At 40.3% G+C, this 19,316-nt stretch overlaps 1 protein-coding gene and 1 non-coding gene across 2 annotated transcripts; both read left to right on the top strand.

Moving 5' to 3' along the window:
* The first annotated feature begins 2,220 nt into the window (after window positions 1-2,220).
* Window positions 2,221-6,641, top strand: IGIP (IgA inducing protein). Its single transcript, XM_049786045.1, has one exon. It carries the CDS (start codon window positions 6,308-6,310, stop codon window positions 6,467-6,469), a length of 162 nt encoding a protein of 53 aa, XP_049642002.1. The 5' UTR covers window positions 2,221-6,307; the 3' UTR covers window positions 6,470-6,641.
* An 8,388-nt stretch (window positions 6,642-15,029) lies between these two features.
* LOC126028822 (small nucleolar RNA SNORA51) lies at window positions 15,030-15,156 on the top strand. Its single transcript, XR_007502526.1, has one exon. It is a non-coding gene; the product is annotated as a small nucleolar RNA SNORA51 (small nucleolar RNA).
* The last annotated feature ends 4,160 nt before the right edge of the window (window positions 15,157-19,316 follow it).

The following is a 19,316-nucleotide window of genomic DNA, read 5'->3' as shown; positions in this document are numbered from 1 at the left end:
ATAAAACCAGAAAGAAAGAAAACTGAGTCATACATACAACCTTGGCTTTGAAAAAGATACCGATTAGTAACTAGACATTATGATGCTCAAAGCAAGTTATTTTCTGTATAGGGTGTTTGCTTTTCTGAGACAGATTAAATAGTACAATTGTGGAATGGCAACTTTTCTGGTCAAAGCAAGTATTCCTGGGAGATTATTTTGAGGGAAAGAAGGCAAGAGAATATCAAACGTTATCAGTTATCATTTTTAACTACCACATAACTATACAGACAAGTCACCTGGGATTCATATTAGATTGCAGTTTATCTTTACTTTCCAAAATAGCCTTAAGTCAGATAATTTGGTACTGCAGTATTATTATATAAAACCTTGATCCTTTGGTGACCTGTGTAAATTCCTTAGGAGAGGATAATAAACCAGGTCAAAATATTAAATTGCAATTTTAGTTTTCTATTCAATAATTGCAATTTTATCAATTGTTTAATGTGTGGACCTTATGAGACCCTCAATAACACTATGTTTCTGAAGTTATACAATAGAGAATAGACCTTCCATACTTTTGTTTTCCCAATTTTTCTGTTACTTTAAAATGTAGAAATCTCAAGTGTTCCCTGGTGGTAGACACTAATAACATCATTTAGTACATCTTAGAAGTTCATAAGTCCTTAGTAGAGAAATCTGTTTTAGATTTCTTTCCCATTACCCTATGAGCATTTAAAATTAAAGAATTGCTATATTTGTTTTTAAAATTCAAGTATATTTGGATCAACTTTTCTAGTTTATTGTATACTTATTCTCAGTGATTTTGATACATTGCTTTCAAGTTTAATTTTACCCAGATCTGTACATTAGCTATTAAATCTCTTTAACAAAAGCTTAAAAAGAGGCTCTGATTTTGTAATTGGAAGACAACCTTTTTTTTAAACAAATGTCAAGTTCATTAACAATAGCAAATTATTTTTATTACAGCTTATTTTATAGAGTTGACACTTCATAAGATTTTCACATTGTCAGATTTTTAATTATAGTAGGATTACATACTATAACTTGTTTACGTCAGTGCAAACCCCTTAGAAAGTTTTTTTTTAAAAGAAGTGGAATTCCCAACCTGTGTTACGAACCAGTGATTTAAATGATTGTTGAGACAAGTCTTTGAAAGGCTCTCTGAGTCTTAGTCAATGGAGAAAAATGATAGCCCATTTCCATGCTGCATACAGTTAGGGTTTGTAAAATTTGTCAATATGTAAAAGTGCAAATGCAGGAAAGATGATGTAAAGTTGCCTATAAAAATTCAATTTTTCATTATTTGCACTATTTCTCTTTGCACTTGATTTTTTTGAAAGTTAAGGCTAGTCACTTTCACTTTTGTTTCTAGTCTTTTCTAATTTCTTACAGAATTTTTTTCAATATCCCACCCAAAGCAAAACTTATATGCAATTAACTATGCTTTATAAGTCCAAGAAAAATATTTCCTAGTATAAGCTATATAGACTAAAAATTTGTTTTGATAAAATTTTTAATATGGGCCTTTTATTTGCCAAGAAAATCCTTTGTAAACATGAGCTTTATTATATTATATGAGTACACAAAGTGAAAGCTTAGGATAGGAAAAAGTTATATATAGATATATAGATATATATATATATGTATATGAAATGATGTCTTTGAGATCCAATTTCCAGCCTAAGGTGTCCTGGTTTTGGAGTGTTGATTTGTTTTCGCTGAAGTCAATGAGATTTAAGTCTTGCTGGGGATTGGCTTAAAAAACTGGGTGGCAAGTGGCAGCTCCCTCTTTCATGTAGTGTTCCATATAATCATAGAGTTTTGTCATGGTCTATGTGAAATTGGTATTAAAATTATTTTGCTAGGTGAATATTCCTTTTTGGAATTTGAGGGTGACTCGCTTTTTGAGGGGGGGAGGGTAGACGGGGTAAGAGACTATTTTAACTAGAGGCATTCTTAAAATTTAACAAATGTGCTGTAGACAGAATAAGAGAACAAAAATTGTATCTGTGATCTTTTTTTTTTTTTTTTGGCCTTAGATTGTGCAATGTAGTATTCAGAACTGCAAAAAAAGAAAAAAGAATAAGTTGAGAGATTTGCCAATAGAACAGAAGTATGTTTTGGCTAAATTATGTTTTATAGAGTTTTTTTATTTCATTTTCTACTAACTTTCCCATAGCAATTTAGGCACTTCATACTTAAAAAAACAAGAGGGAGTGATGTTTTAATTCTTGACATGCTCTTCTCAGCATGTTATGCTATTCATTCTGGAGCTTATGTTTGCAAATTTTGTTGAAAATTCAGTGATGTCTTTGAAATGAAAAAGTCCTCTGTGACATAGTATGAATGTTTGTGTTGTGCAAATTTGTGGCTTTGTTTTTTTTAAATTTGTGTAGAAAGTTAAATTTTTATTATTCAGATTTTAAGTTTATCTAATCTAATTGTGCCCATTGGTTGTATAAATACGGACCAATTTGGGAGAATGAAAGTTGGCAAATATATATGGGTATATATTTGACTCTGGATTATCCTTTACTCAAAGTTGTAAATAAGAGGCTCACATCATCAGTATCATAAGTTTTATGTTGCCAGTTCTTTAAATGTGGATAATGATCAGCATTATATCTATGAATTTTTATTACAGAAAGAGAAAAATTCAGCCTCCAAACCTCTTCTTAGAGACTAAATTAACTATATATGGAAACTTTTAAAAACTAGAAAATGACTGATTATTTTTAATAGAGTTTAATCAACTTAATTATTTTTCCCAGCTTGAAGCACTTATTTCCCAAATGTGAATAAAGGGGAAAAGATCAACAATTTGGCCCTTTTTTTGTTGAGGCCGTTTTTAGTTTTTTGCCCCCATTCCTCAATCTTGTATAGAATGAATTACGGGTATCCTTATAATTCCTGTAACCCCTTTTTGAAGTCACAGATACCTTTGATAATCTGATGAAAGTGATTAATAACCCTTTCCCCAGAAAAAAAAATAAGATGCACATACACAGGTAATTTTGCTTGTAACCTCAGGGGCATCACATCTTCTAAACCAAGGATCTCTGCCCTAAGTAAATTCTATAGGAAAAAAAAAAAACAAACTTGACAATTGATAAAATTAGGAAGTATTGGTTTAAACCATTGGAATTATTGTTAGACGGTGGCCCCTACTAGCAAAATGTGACATTGCAACCAGCTTTGTTAGACATTAAAACATCCAGTTGAAAGAAAAAAGAAGCAAAGTTCTAAGAGCTATTTATAAGGAGTCAGGGCATAACTAGACATGGGAGCCAATCCTGGTTCAAGACAGGGGTAAGGGTGCCTGACAACTTCTAGCAGGGTAGAGTTTAATAAACTACAATGCTCAGGATGCCAAGGGGTTAGCCATTATCTTAACCCCTTTCTCACCAAAAGATTTTAGTTTTGTCTATTGGAAAACAAGATTTCACTAGGAAAAAGAATGATTTGCCTTATAACTTTGCTGGAACACATCAGTTCGGTAACATATGGGACACCAGTATTTTGGAAAGGTGCATAAAACCAAAGTAAATTATTCTCTGTCTAGAATATTATTTACTAGTAACATTTGTTTGGATGTATTAGCTTTGACAATTTTTACCAGTAAATATTCGTTTTATTTAAAACTGGGAATCCAGTTTATAAATAGTATAATTTCTATATCTGTTCTTTTTCCCATGTAAAAAATAGTTTAAAAATGTATGCATACTTTTTACTTTTCTCTCTTAATGCCATGGATGGGGGTGGGTCTTGTGGGGGGGAGATTTTTAAGTCAATAGCTGACAAAATGTCTTCTCCAAATTGAAACCAAGAAGCAGCACTTTAAGTCTAACTTGACACCGTTTTAGTGCATGTCTTAGTTTTAATAATGATTTTTGGTGCATGCCTTTGGGCTTATTCAAAAGTGTACAAATAGGAAAGTATATTTCCTTTCTTAGAAAGGAGATGTTTTTCTACTTTGCAACATGTGATTACAAAATCTTCCTCTGTGGGAAGATTAACCATGTATTGAACTACTGAAAAGTATATATTTTTAGATATACAGAAAGAATCTACATGGAGCAGCATTTAGACCTATATAGAGTCAGAGCATTCTGTATAGGACCAAAAAGGAAATAACACTAAACACTTAAACAGACTTTGTTGGGTAGAAATACCTTTAGATTTTGCAATGACTTCCAAAAAGAAAATGCCACAGAAGTTTACTGGAAACTTTTGTTGTTTGAATTTTCTCTGTCAGTGTATTTAGCCCAAATACAGAGTTTTGGGTTAACACATAGGAAGAATTTAAAAAACAAAAAAACAAACAAAAAAACATTAAATAGATCCGTCTGGTTTGCCAGTACAGCTTGACTGAAATAATCACTTGCAAAATGAAAAACTGTCCAACTCCTCTAAGGTTTAGACAAAATAACCTTGGCTATTGTGGGTAGATAGACTCCCACTTTGATTCTTGACCTGACAGTGAAGATTCATGCTTGACATGATTTCAAACCTGACAGTGTCTGTTTAAGGAGCTATGGTACAGTTTGCTAATTCAATCCCAGATACCTGTTGATTACCTGTGAGATCTAGAGTCCAAAGTAGCCAGCAGCCGTATCCCTGAGTGTTCTGTGCCCATCAGATCTCTTAAGTAAGCAAGATTGGGACAGGTCACAGCTCAGATGAGTGACCTCAGGTGCTGTGAACAGCCCCAGATTCAAGAATTATGTCTGCTTTCTTGGGATTCATCACTGAACTAATGTCCCACATGGTATTACTTGCTGTAGATGCTCTCTCAGAGGAGGCCCAGAGGATACATCCTAATTGCTTGTGGTATTCAGAGAGGGGGTGCTAACTCTGATGCCCAGGCCAGATTCCAGTTTAGGGATGTGGGTCTTCTTTCCATTCTAACTGGAAATGTGCATCACTTCCCATTTTCCTTGTTAATCTCAGTGCGAATTGCACTACTCTGTTTCTTTGCCCAGGTCCCAAATCTCTTATGATGCTGGTGTGTATTATTACATGGGTCAAATTCATGCCTTACCTAATGCACAAGAGTTGAGGAGTGAGAAGCTTGGTATAAAACTGCTCTGGAGTAGGAGGGTAAACTCTTGTGATGATATGGGGTGATATTGACTCTCTTTAAGCATAATTTGGGGAATGTGCACTGGCCGGAGGCTTCCAGCCATGAGGTGTGAGCTGAAATATTCCCTCTTTTCTTATAGCATGTTGAGAAAATCTGTTGGGTTTTCAGCAGTCAGGGAAGGCCGGAGTTCTGCCGCTTTAATCTGGGTAACTGAGGCTGGTTTGAGCAAGACTTTGGTTAATTAACTGGGTTCTCAGATGCCACAGACTCCGTGAAAAGTCACCATTATTTTCAATGGTTGTGATAGAATTTCCCCCAGTATCCATTATTTTAAAATTATATTACAGAGTTGTTTTATTTGAGCATTTTGTGTGTACACAATCCCAAACTGGAAGAAATTTTTAAAAAAAAAAAAAAGGAATCCTGCTGTGAAAGGTATATATTACTCTAGATTTTTCTTACTGTAAATATTGTAAGATTGTAATACTGTCGATATTTTATTAACCAACAAATGTTAATCTCTGTGAATTCAGACTTATTTTAAATGTGCTTCTTATTTACTGTGTGTGGTCCCTGTTGCTGACAGTATTAAGTTATATTCTGATGTAAGATTAACTTTATTAAAGAATGTAAACATTAATGTTTCCTTATGGGAAAACAAATAAAGTATAAAGAAGACAATTCTTTTAATTAAAATATACTGTGTATTTACACTTGCTAGACCCAGCACCACTTAAAATTTAGTACACTATTCAGAATTTTAGTTAACACAGCTGACATGGTTGTGCTCTGTTTAACAGTCTAAAAGTAGGTATTGTTGGAATACAAGCAGTTTGTATTTGTCTGCTGTGAATCATAATCTTGAAATTTCTAATCAAGTTTGTAAAATTTTTATAGTAAAACATTTTAAATGACAATTTAAAAATTTATCTTCTCTAAAGAATGGTCAAAACAATATCATTTCAGAAATAGAATTGTTCTTTGCTATCTTTCCAAAATAACTTTGGTTAAATGGACCAGATGTATATTAGCTAAAATGTAGGACAAAGTTGTGATATTCTTTGAGTTTACAAGTTAATCCTTATTGGAAATGTGCCAATTATATAGTAGAATATCATTAATTTGCACTGTTTGGGGACCCCATTAAGAATGTTGAATTTTGCCAACTAAGAAGTAAGCAAATGCAATTTAAAAAGTAAATTTGAGCATTCTGTATTAAATATGTGCAGTTATTATCACATGAAGAAGCGCAGTGTGTCGGGCTGTAATATAACCATACTTGCTGTCATGTTCTCCCATCTCAGTGCTGGGAATTCACCATGTGGAAACCAAGCAAATGTGTTGTGCATCAGCCGGCTTGAGTTTGTTCAATATCAAAGCTGAAACTAGCGAGGTCTGCTGTACTGCTTATTGAAGTATTGTGATTCTTTTAGGCATTGATTCTTATAAAATATATACTGTAACAGTATACTTTGTACAGATTTAAATTTTATTTGAAAAATGAAATAAAGTAGGCAAAAAATAAAGATGTTTATTTTTCATGTGACTATATAAACAGATCAGTCTTTTGTTTCAATGCCTTTGGAGTGGGGGTGGAGTTTGATTTCTCTTGGAGTTTTGTTTTGTTTTGGGGCTTGATAGATGAAAACCATTTTTAGGACTCAGCAGCAGGTCTTCTTGCCTGATCATTAATTGGCTGTAAGCATTAAGTGTGCTTTTATTCTGGAAAGCTCTGTTTTCTATTTTATGTTTAAGCAAATTTGTTTAGCTTTTAAAGATTTATGTAAATGACCTCATCTTTCATCTCAAGTGCTTTTTTTTTTTTAAAGTTATATGATGTACCAATTGACCTAGCCATTCACAATTGAAGAAAAAGAAAAATTGTTTCTGTAGATCACGTTCCTTTCCCTTAGAAGACTTTCTGTTTTCTGTCATTTTAAATTTGAAATTGTTTGGTAGTGGAAAGGTTACAAAAGAATACAAGAGAGAATCCCCTGGAGAAAAAAAAGAAAGATTGTGCATGAAAATAAGATTTTTTTTCCAAACTGCTTTTTATTGAGAGAAGTGGTAGACAATGATTGAAATTATCCATTAAAAATGTGTCACAGGAGAGATCAGAATAGATTTAATGGGATTTCTACATAGAAGATTAGATTAGCAAACTAAAAAGAACCAACCAAGTTTTGGCCACTAACTAAAAACTGGCAAAGGCCTCAGAGTCCTCAGCCTTTAGAAATGGAGGTGGAAGTTTCATTTGTGGCTTTCTCCTCATCGTACCTTTTCTGATACTTTCACATACCATTGAGCTGTATATGAAAAAGATATGGAACAAGCAGTTGCAGGAACAAAAATCCTATAAAATTACACTGTGAAAAAAAATTTGCGTTGTCATTTCAATGTATATGGTAGTGGATGTAGTCTTACAGGGGTCCTCAAACTTTTTAAACAGGGGGCCAGTTCACTGACCCTCAGACCATTGGAGGGTCTGACTATAGTAAAAACAAAACTTATGAACAAACTCTTATGCACACTGCATATATCTTATTTTGCAATGAAGAAACAAAACAGATACAAATACAATATGTGGCCTGAGGGCCATAGTTTGAGGACCACTGGAACTGATACTGAACCATAGAACTCTGTATCACACTTCCAGGTTTCCTTGGATAAAACCCAAGAAAGTGTTGTGGTTTGGTTTTGTTCTCTTGGCTTTTTAGTAAGAACAACAGCTTTAGATTGGACTAGCTTCTACATATAACAACCACCAACTCAACACGAAAACAAGAAGTAGAAACTTGGTTGTATGAAAACTTAAAACTGATGCCTAAAACGTAAAACTGAGTTGGAGGACTCAACTCAAATAGGTGTTGATTTTTTTGTCCCCCTTCATTTAAAAAATAAACAGATTAAAAAATAAAATCACAGGGGCTAGAGAGATAGCATGGAGATAGGGTGTGTGCCTTGCATGCAGAAGGACCGTGGTTTGAATCCTGGCATTCCATATGGTTCCCCAAGCCTGCCAAGGGATTTCTGAGTGTAGAGCCAGAAGTTACACCTGAGTGCTGCTGGGTGTGACCCACCCAAAACCAAAAAAATAAAGTAAAAAATAACAAAACAGTGCTTGTTTTGGAGAGCAAGATAGTGAAGTTTTACTGTAGATTATAAGAAGGGAAATTCGGTCTTATTGTAAATCTAAACTATAGGACAAGGATTGTTTGCAGGATCATGAGAACCCCTCAAGAAGAGAACCAATCAATTTCAGCAGAACCATCTATCAGTTCTATGTAGTTCTTTTCTAAGGTGATGTCATTTGCAATCTCTTCCCACCCCTACCTACAGTGGATGTTAACTTTTATTTAACTGTAGTATTTCTTTCACTTGATTCTTTTGTGTAGTTTTTAGAAACCTCTGTTTATCTTCATTAACAACTTCTTTCTAGTCTGTCTCGCCTTTTTTAATTTGGGACACTGAGTTTTGGAATAGATTTTGCTTATTCATGGTCAATTGAGACATTCTTTTTCAGTGCTGGATGGAATACAACTGACCTAAGGGTCTGCACATCCTAAGGCTTTTCCTACCATCCCCCACACAATATGAAACCTGAAAAGCCACTTCTTTTCTCTCTGAAAATGGGAATTTTGTCTAAGTATTGCATATCTCCAAAAGTATTTCCAGTAACAACATTCCAATATTTAATTTTTTTTACCAACGTTGATTTTTGTTCATTTTTATTGTTCAAGTTGAACCATTTGGCACTTAGCTTGGCTATGAAAAAGTGTTACAAAACTGGATTTTGCAGTATTTAAAAATGGAAGATTTGGGCTGGAGATAGAGCTCAGTGCACAAGAATGCATACTTTACAAGTAGGAGGCCCAGGTTTGATCCCTGGCACTAACTGGTACCCCTCCCCCCCACCCAGTGGCCCCTGAGTCACTCCTAAGTGACTCAGATATGGGAGTAGCGCTTGAGCACCACTAGGTCTGGACCCAAACCCTTTGACAAATCAAAGAGAAGGATATCTCACTTTTCACCCAGCAGGGTTGTGGTATTAACCCGGGGAATAATTCATCCTGGGAATCCTGACTAAACGCAGACCCTCTGAGGAGAACTTTCGCCCAGCCTCCTAGAGGAAGACAGTAGTGCCAACCTAGCTCCACTTTCTCAATCTGTACCTGGCAATGATACAAAGTGTTCATCTATACTGCCACCCATTTTGGGGGGTACCTAGCAGTACTCAGGTTACTCCTGGCTCTGCACTCAGGAATTACTCCTGGTGGTGTTCGGGAGACCATATAAGATGACAAGGATCGTTGTGCAAGGCAAATGGTCTACCCACTATATTTCCAGCCTCTGCCACCCACTTTTAAAGAAATGTTCTGTTTTTCAAGTTTACTATTATTTTGTCTCAATTTTGTCAGATATAGTTGATATACCACAGTATAAGTTTAAGGTATACTGCTTAATGATGTGACTTACACATTCTTTGAAAGATTGCCACAGGAAGTTTAGTTAGCACACATTATTATAAAAAATACAATTTAAAAAAAAGTTGAGGTTGGAGTGATAGTAGAGCTGGGAAGGCACTTGGTTTGATCCCCAGAAGCCCATATGTTCCCCCCAAGGACTGCCAGGAGTAATTTCTGAGTGCAAAGCCAGGGGTAACCCCTGAAGAACATTGCCAGGTATAACCCAAAAATAAACAGAAAAGTTTTTTCCATGCGGTGTGAACTCTCAGGGTCTACCCAACAGCTTTCACATATAAAATATAGTGAAGTCCTTATGTTGGACATAACCTTGGAACTTATATAACTGGAAGCCTATACCTTTTAAGCACTTTCCTCCTATTCCCAGACCCTACCTTTTAACTGTGGTAACCACAAATCTGGTTGGGTTTTTTTGTTTGCAGGTGGCACTCCTAAATAGCGCTCAGGCCAACTATGCGAACTATACAGTGTTGAGGAGCTATAGAGTGCTGGAGATTGAAATCACGTCCTTCCACGTGCACCCTTATCCATGAGCTATCTTCTATGCTAACATTTGGGCCACACCAGGTAGTGCTCAGGGCTTACTTTAGGGTTTAGTCCTGGCAGGGTTCTGGGGACCTTAAGGGATGCCTGAGATTGAACCCAGGTCAGCGCATGCAAGGCAAACATCCTACTTACTGTACTATCACTCTGGCCCTTCTGATTTCTTTTTTCTGAGGCATTAACAAAAAATGATTCAACATATGAGCCTATATAGTATCTATCTATCCTTTTTTTAACTTGTTACTGTTTTAATAATGGGGCTTGAACTCAGCACTCATAAATATCAAACGTGTTTGAGGCACATCCCTAGCCTGGGATTTTTTTGGGTTCTTTAGTTTTGGGGCCACACCTTGCAATGCTCAGATGTTACTCCTGGCTCTCTGCATTCAGGAATCACTCCCGGCAGTACTCAGGGAACCATATGGAATGCCAGAGATTGAACCTATGTCAGCTGTGTGCAAGGCAAATTCCCTACATAGTGTACTATTGCTCCAGCTGCTAGACTTGATTTTATATTGTTTGGTTTTTGGCCCATACCAGCTGTGATCTGTGCCAGAGGTCTCTCCTGGTGGGGCTCCAGAATCAAACCAGGCTAGCATATGCAAGGCAACTGCCTAGTACTCTCTCTAGCTGAGGACTTAAATATTTTTAAGTAGCATGGAGTGCTTAAAATATACAAATTACCAGACCAGAGTGGTAGCACAAGCGGTAAGGCCTTGCCTGCGCTAGCCTAGGATGGACTGCAGTCCGATTCCCCAATGTCCCATATGGTCCCCCAAACCAGGAGCGATTTCTGAGCACATAGCCAGGAGTAACCCCTGAGCATCACTGGGTGTAATCCAAAACCCAATATATATATATACATATATATATATATATATATGAATTACCAAGACAAACATTTTACCTAGGTTATTTCATTTAAATCTTACTACAATCCTGTAACACAAGCACTAATATTATCCCCATTTTGCACATCAGGAAAGTGAGACAAATTTAGAATGTGGCCCCACTCACCCCTCACCCATATGACTGCATTTTCTTTGTCAGAATTCAAGACAAGCTGATTTGGGCTGCTGCAGCCATGAGACTGTTTCCCTTTCTTTGAGACATTCTGCCACCTCTTCACATAACTTGTAGGGTCTCCCTGACCTTGATGTTGCCTCACCTCATGATATCTTTAGCCAGATGGCAAAGCCAATGTTAATGTTCCCTGTAGCAGAGGAAGATTTCTCATCATAGCTCAGAAGTCACACTTCCTGTTTGGGAGATTGATTCATGAATGAATCCACTTTCATTCCCACACTCCCCTCCCCTTTCATGAGGGAATGACTGACTCAGTGCAGGTCTAAGGGAAGCTGGCAAAGGTCCCAAGGCCTCTCAGCACTGCTTTTGCTTAAAGCACAGCCTAAATACCCCCCGCCCTCACCACAGTGACTTGACTAAGGGCTCTGTGAATGAACTCTTGAGTTCTGTGTAGTGAAATTTGGATTTTTGTTGTTGATTTTGTTGATTTTTGTTTTGGGGGCCATATCTCTTGTGCTTGGGGGACCATATGTGATGTTGGGTATTGAATTTGGGCTAGCCACATGCAAGACATCAGCCTACCCACTGTTACAATCCAGTCCCAGAATTTTGACTTTGGGGGTGCGGAGGATGCTCACATCTGAAAGTGCTTGAGCCTATCACCCCCAGCTCTGTATCTGTTGGGGGGAGGGGTCACTCTCAGTAGTTCGCAGGATAATATGGGGTGGCAGGAATTGAACCTGGGTCTCCTACATGAAACCTGGGACACACTAACACACACACACACACACATACACACACACACACACACACAAGATTTAGGGGTTTTATTACCCCCAGAATCAGCCCCAGTCTTTCAGACTCAACGAGAATTGATCTAGGATTGCAGTTTCTAGAAGAGCTCCTAGCTTGCCCAGCTCCCCAAATCTCACAATTCAACAGTAATTGGGTCAGCCAGGGCCAGCCCTGTAGTTTCCAGCTCCAAGTGTGGCTTGGAGGCCCTTTCCTGAGTCCTCTAAACTGCTACTTCCCAGATGCTTCCTGACCTCCAAGGGGAGGTCCAGATTATCACTCTCCAAGGGCTTCATCCAAAAATAAAATCTCAAATTCCTTGGGACTTTGGGGTGGTTTAGAGGGCTGTGGCATCTGTTAGAACTTTAGTCTGAAAAGAGAGAATCGTAATGTGATCTTGCTCTTCAGTATGTTCTCAAAGCATGGCCATGGGACTAAGACAAGAACTTTAGGGGCCGGAATGATAGCATAATGGTAAGGCATTTGTTTGCCTTGCTTGCAGACAATCCAGGACAGACCTGGGTTCGATCCCCAACATTCCATATAGTTCTCCCTCACATCCCCCTGCCTGAGCACTGCAGGTTGTAGCCAAAAAAAAAAAAAAAAAAAGCCAAGAGCTTTAGCATCTGCCCCTTCCCCCACCCCAAGATACAAAGTTTGGGGCCTCACCCCAGAAAAATTGAATCCTGACCTGCTGGGGCCCACTTGTATAACAGACCATCTGGGTGGTTCTAATGCACTTTTCGTGTGAGAAGTACCACACTCTGAAACAGTGTCTCCAACCACTGCTCAGTGCCAGCACCTCAAAATGGCCCGAAGCCTACACCAAAAACTTAGATTAAGTCACTTAACTCACATTCCATCTGATTAAAAATTTTAGTTAAGGGGAAGAAAGATAGCTCAAAGGAGCATGCTTTGCATGCAAGAGTCCCAGGCTTAGGCCAGAGTGATAACACTACAAATAGGACGTTTACCTTGCATGCAGCTGACCTGGGTTATATCTCTTCCCTGGCATCGCATATGGTCCCCTGAGCCTGCCAGGAGTGATTTCTGAGCACAGAGCCAGGAGTAACCCCTGACCTGAGTTTGTGGGTGTGGCCCCAAAACAAAAAGTTCCAGGCTCAATGCCCAGCACCACATGGTCCCTCAAGCACATGTAGCCATTGAAAATTAAAAAAAAAAATTCAAATAATACTATTTTAAGTAATGATATTTTTTTCTTTCTGCCTTAACAGTCTGTGAAATTTCTCCTATTTTCTCTTGCTGTAATTAGAAGATGGTTGAACATCATTGCTCTAAAGCAGCATTCCTCAACCAGAACAATATGACCTTTTATGGACCCGAGGATATTCCAAGGGCCACTGAAAAAAAGATCACTTAAATGAGCACAAGACTGGGGACCAACTCATAGGACAGGGATTCACAGGGAGGGAACAAGGTTATAAAAATGTTGAGGAACACTGGTCTAAATAAAGCACAGGTTCTTGGCCTTTGGAGGCCTCGGTTTGCAAATCCGAGGGTAGTTTGGGCCCTCTCACTGCTTCATGGTCCCAGCAAGGTCCAGGTCAAGAATTCCTGACCAGGGACCAGAGAGATAATTCAGGAGTGGGAGGTGAGCTGCAAGGTGCTTGCCTTGCAGTGGTGGAGGCAGGTTTGACCCTGTCAACACATATGGTTCCAAGCACCAGCAAGAGTGAGTGACCCCTGATCATACCCAGGTATGGCCTAATTCCTAAGCATCCCCGAGCATTTTCCAACCCCCCTCCCAAGAATAAAAGTAAGCTTCTCTTTGGAGCTTAGTGCTTTTACATTCCTTTCTGTTTTCCACTCTTATAGTCCCTTCCATCCTCCAAAGCAGGACCACGTAGTTCCTGTTTTGGGTTGTCCCTGTATGTGCTGTAACTATAGCCCAGACTCTACAACAGAAACCATATGCTCAAGCATGAGGCACTAAGCCAGATTGATGCCTGGGACCAAGTAAAAGTGTGATTTCTTCTCTTGGAGAAGGGAGCTGGGGCAGAGCAGAATGCTGAAAAAACACTTCACTTCTATACCTGTCCTGAATAGAACACATTGACAGAGCTTTTCCAGTGCTGATTATGCCTGCTGTCCTGGTTAAATGTTGAAGAACTCCCTGGTTCCCTGCACAAAAATCCAGGGTTGGATGACTGAGTCTTCATTCACCCCTATTTTCACCTAACCAACTGCTTGCTGGTCTTACTACCACCCCTAACCCAGCTAATCATTTTCCACACTGCAGCTAGAGTGATCTTTTAAAAAATGCTCATTAATGACATGCATACCCTGATTCCCATCACATTTTGAATAAAAATCAGAACCTTCACTATGGGGACAAACTCCTTCCAGTGGTCTAGCCCCTGCCTAACACTCAAACTTTTACTCTTTTCAACTAGTTTATTTCCCTTAAACGTACAAGTGACTCACCACCAGCTGAGGGGCTTCTGCTGGTGCTCCAGGAGCCCAGGTCCTCACATGCTCCCCTGGTGCTATGCTATTCGCAGGCCTCACTTTTCCTGCTCTGGCTTCAGGAGGCCTCTTCCCACTACACAAATTGAAGTGGATGCTCTGTGTGTGTTTTCTTCCTTCTGCTAAACACTAACCCAGGTTGGTTTCCAGTCCTTTCCTGCCCATGCACTAATGCTGTGAAAGTGACACTCACCGTGGCATCCCCAGTGCCCAGGTGAGTCTGGTAACCAGCAGTTCAGGTCTGTTCTGGGAGGCAGTTGTGTCTCTGGGACTGACTTCCTCATCCACTTGAATTGTGAGTCTGATGTGGCTTCTCTTATACCTGGTCCACAGGTGTCATAGCACAGGGAACTCTGAAGGTAAGATTATGTTCTCTGCTTGCTGCCAGTCCTTATTTTTCCGTACCCCCGACCTCTTTGTGGGGCTGTGTCTCCTTCCCTACACCATCAATTTTACCACCAGACAAGGATCTGGAGAAAAGGCAGTAACTTTGGATTGGGCTTAATACCCACTGCCCCCAATCATGCCTCCACCTTGCCCTACACCCTTGGATAGGGCTCTAGCTATTCTGCTTGCACTTAGAAACTCATTGGTCCCAAGGCGGAAGTGGTGGCCTCCTGGAGCTTAACATGGGCTCTGTTCTTGACACTTACTATCTAGAAACAGGAGGCACAGTAAATCCACCGCATAAACATGTCCACCTGGCCTGTATTGTGGGGTTTTTTTGGGGGGTCACACTCAGTACTCAGGAGTTACTCATGGCTCTGTGCTCAGAAATCACTCCTGGTAGGCTCAGGATCATATGGGATTCCGGGATCAAACCCGGGTTCGTCCTTTGTCATTCACCACGTGCAAGGCAAACCACTTACCACACTTATCACTGTGCTAATACTCCAGCTCCCTGGTCTGTGTTGTGAATGGGGAATTAGGAGGAGAGAGACATGGGAAACTAAACATAAAAATAATAAAAGAGGGAGGGGCCAGGAATAACCATTGAGTGCCTCCGAGTGTGACCCAAAAATAAAAATACTGGTAAATAAATAAAGGGGGGGCCAGAGTGATACTATGGTGTGTAGAGTGTTTGCCTTGCACACGACCATCCTGGGTTCAATCCCTGGCATCTCCCAAACCTGCCAGAAGTCATTTCTGAGCACAGAGCTAGGACTAATCTCTTAGCACCACCAGGTGTGGCAAAATTAATTAATTAATTAATTAATTAATTAAAGGGTAGTGGTGACTTCTAACCCCACCTCCTGCAAATAACTTTCCAGGAAAGGAGTAAAGAATACTCTTCCTCCTTGATTCTAAACCTGAGAAGGTTGAAAATAAATGTTGGTCCCATAATACATACAGGGCTATAGAATACAGCTGAGTCAAACAGCCGAGTCATGCAGGGAAGCAAACAGCTTGAGATTCCCACCAGCCAACTCTACACCAGGCAGTCCTAATGAGAGCCAGGTTTGGTGAGAACCAAGGCTGGCAGTGACTTGGCCACCACGTTGTACAGGTTAAAAATGTAGACTTTGAAATCAGACCTAGGTGCAAATCCAGACTAGCCTGTGTCTTGAAGCAACTCTACTTGACCTCTCCTGGCTCCGTTTTCTTATCTGAAGATGGGATGTCTGCTCCCTGCTTTGATGGTTTGGAAGAATAAGTGAAATCCTTAGTATCCAGAGTTGATAGCACAGTCGTAGCCATTGAGTCAGGCTGTTACCATCCCGTCATTATCTTTCTTGTTGGGAAAATAAGGAGACCAATGTGGAATTGGAATAGGCAGAAGGACATGCCTCTGCACCCCAGATTTAGGACCTCAAGCAGAGCAGATTCCCTCTAGGATGGTAATGCCTCCTAAGCTGCAGGAATGGACTTGATGGCTCTCTCAGTGCTGGCACCCATCTGACCTTTCTCATCTAACACAGAAAGGAGCACAATCCTGCCTCTCTTTACTGGTCTGTGGGCAGCTTGGCCAGATTTTGTTTATTTGTATATTTATTTGGTTTTTGGACCACACCCAGTAGTGCTCAGGGGTTACTCCTGGCTCTGTGCTCAGAAATCTTTCCTGCCAGGCACAGGGGACCATATGGGATGCCAGGATTCGAACCACCGTCCATCCTGGGTCAGCCATCTGCAAGGGTAAATGTCCTACCATCATGCTATCTCTCCAGATCCCAGATTTGTTTTATTTTACTTATTATTTATATAATTAACACAACTGTATAATTTATTATTATTTGTTTGGAACCCATACCCAGCATTGCCCAGGTCTTAATCCTGGATCTGCACTCCCAGGGATCACTCCTGGAAGGGCTCAGGAGACCATAAGGAGTGCCATCCCACCCAACTTGGCTGCTTAAAAGACAAGTGCTTTACTTGCCATACTAGCTTATCTCTCCAGTCTCAAAGCAGGCACCTTAACCCCTGTTCTACCTCTCTGGCCCCAGATTGATTTTTTGATTTATCACTTGGAGTCTGTTCTCCAGGCCCCAGGGTGTCTGAGGTTCTTTGGTAGTGGAGCAGGAGATTGCTCTTTTGAAAAACCCAATGTGGTCTCAGTCTGTCAGGGGGAGGCTGCTTCTTAATAGCAACAGCCGAGACTGCCATCTGCCAAGGGTGTGGGACGTCTAGAGGTCAGTGCTGAATATTAATTTACCTGTTGGGCAGGATAGCAGTTAAGCAGCCCTGGGAAACAGCCCTTTCTGTGTTTGGAAACCCAGGGGAAGTCATGGGTTCTGGATTATTGAACCTGATGTGAGAGGAGAATCAAACCTTCCAGCAGGGTCTCTCAGAACCCCTCCTTTCTCCTGGCTCTTCAGCTGGAAGTAGGTGCCTCAATTTGGAGAAAGAGGCTACCCTTGATTGGAGCTGAGTTGGCCAACTGGACCCTTTCCATTTGGAAAACTGAATTTTGAACTGGTTAATATCCTCTGATTTCTGGAAAATTTTGTTGGAATATCAGAAAACATTCTGTCATCTGTGCCAGATGGATGACATCCTTCAGGTCTGTGACATCCTTAAGCTAAGAGGCAGGGTTAAGAGGTTTTTCTAGGTATGTGTTGGTGGTAGTATAGGTCTGGGGTACTCATCTGAATGCTTAACAAAGAGTTGTAGCTTATTTGATAATGAGTTTTATGATTGATTTTTTTAAGAGATCTTGAATCTAAACTCTATAAGGTATTTTGTCTGGGGGCCACACTATAATGCTTAGGGGCTATTATCAACTCAGTGCTTGGGGGTCATTCTGATTGGTGCTCAGGGATCATGCAGTATCAGGGATCCAACCCAAGCCTCTTGCATATAAGGCATGCACTCAATGGGAGGGGGGGTTAAGAGGAAGCCCATCTAACAGTGCTTAGGGATCACTACTGATGGTGCTCAGGGGACCATGTGACAGGGATTGAACCTGGGTGATGCGTACAAGGCAGATGTCTTGCCCATGTGTTCTCCTTTGGACCCTATAATGCATTTTTAATTTCCCAGAAGTCAGTGGTTTCTTCTGATCTCTTTGACATTTTTTCTTAAGGGTTCCGTTGCTTCAGTCTTCTCTGAGCCATGCTTATGTTCTCCTCTGTCGTTGGCCTATGACCTTCAGAAATATCTCTGAAAGCTTGCTTGGGGCTTGTAACATTATTTCATGCTTCTTAGAATATGATTCCGTGATTAAGGCTCCATCCCAGTTATGGTCAGCCTGTTTTTCTTGGTACTCCTCATTTCTTATTGAAGCCTCTAATTCTTGTTAGAAAATGGTCCCTATCTCCCAGCTAAGATATACCCACACCCACCACACCCACTCTTACCCATTTCTTTTAGGCTCCTTGAATGTCCCTATGCCCAGTTCAGCTTATTGCATGGCCTCAGAGCACCCCAGAAGACACCCAAGGCTTGATTGTCCTTTTTTTGTTGTTTTTATTGTCCTTATTGCAGTCAGATACCCTTCAGGCTCAGAGTCCTCTCACAGCTGGCAAATGTGGGCATAATGGCTGAGCCATTGACACCCATTGCATGAAGGTGGAGGCTCCAGGACAGAAAGGTTTCACCTTACTTTGGAGGTTGGAATATCCTCCTGACTCCAAGCAGAGTCAGATTGCCAGGCCAAAGGAAGACCTCTAGTTCTGACTTCCAGTGGACAGAGCACATCACCCATCCAGCTAGGATCTTGGCACAACTGCCATCACTGCCCTTGGTCAGCTTGTGGTATCATCCCAAGTTGGTCCTGTTCCCGCAGAGTTGTGGTCCATCAAGGACTGCCTTGTCTCACAGAGGGTGGCACTTCTTCTGCATATCCTCCCAAAAGACTATGGATAAATGAGGTTTGGGGGTGGGGTTTGCTGCCCAGCCCTCAGTGTGCAGAAGGGTACAATGCTCCCCTTTGCTGCCCAGGGCATGCAAATTGATGCATCCTTATCTCTTCCTAGGCACCTTCCCTATGTTTTGATCCCTGTTTTGAGCTGGCTCTTTTACAATGACTTACACTTTTGCTAGGTTGCAAGGCACCAGAGGTGATGAGGAAGTGTTTGCTACTAGAGAATAACTACTGTCTGCTTTTCATTTGCTTCCTCTTGAGCCCTAACTTCTGAGAAGTGCCAGAAGAGACATCTCCACTTGCAGTCTACTCCTGGACAGAAGTCACCTTCATGCCAGACTGGTCTCCAGCAGTGGTGCTTTGATTTATATGGAAGTTTTTCATTTTGTTTGGTCTTTTTTCTGTGGGATCAGGGCCCAGATCTGGGCCACTTATCCATAACCCAGTGCCTCCCTTCTCTCCTTTTCGGTTTTGATTTTGGGTTCATATTCAGAGATGCTCAGGGATTCATGGACTACTTCCTGTTCAGTGATTAGAGATTGTTCCTCTAGCAGTACTCAGGTAAACATGTGGTACTGGGGATCCATCCTGGACCCCA

The sequence above is a fragment of the Suncus etruscus genome, chromosome 14, assembly GCF_024139225.1.
Source record: "Suncus etruscus isolate mSunEtr1 chromosome 14, mSunEtr1.pri.cur, whole genome shotgun sequence".
NCBI lineage: Eukaryota > Metazoa > Chordata > Mammalia > Eulipotyphla > Soricidae > Suncus > Suncus etruscus.
This window is presented reverse-complemented; position numbering and strand designations above follow the sequence as displayed.

Bases quoted from the DNA above. Each gene is read 5' to 3' on its own strand.
- IGIP (XM_049786045.1), top strand. From the start codon at position 6,308: ATGTGCAGTTATTATCACATGAAGAAGCGCAGTGTGTCGGGCTGTAAT.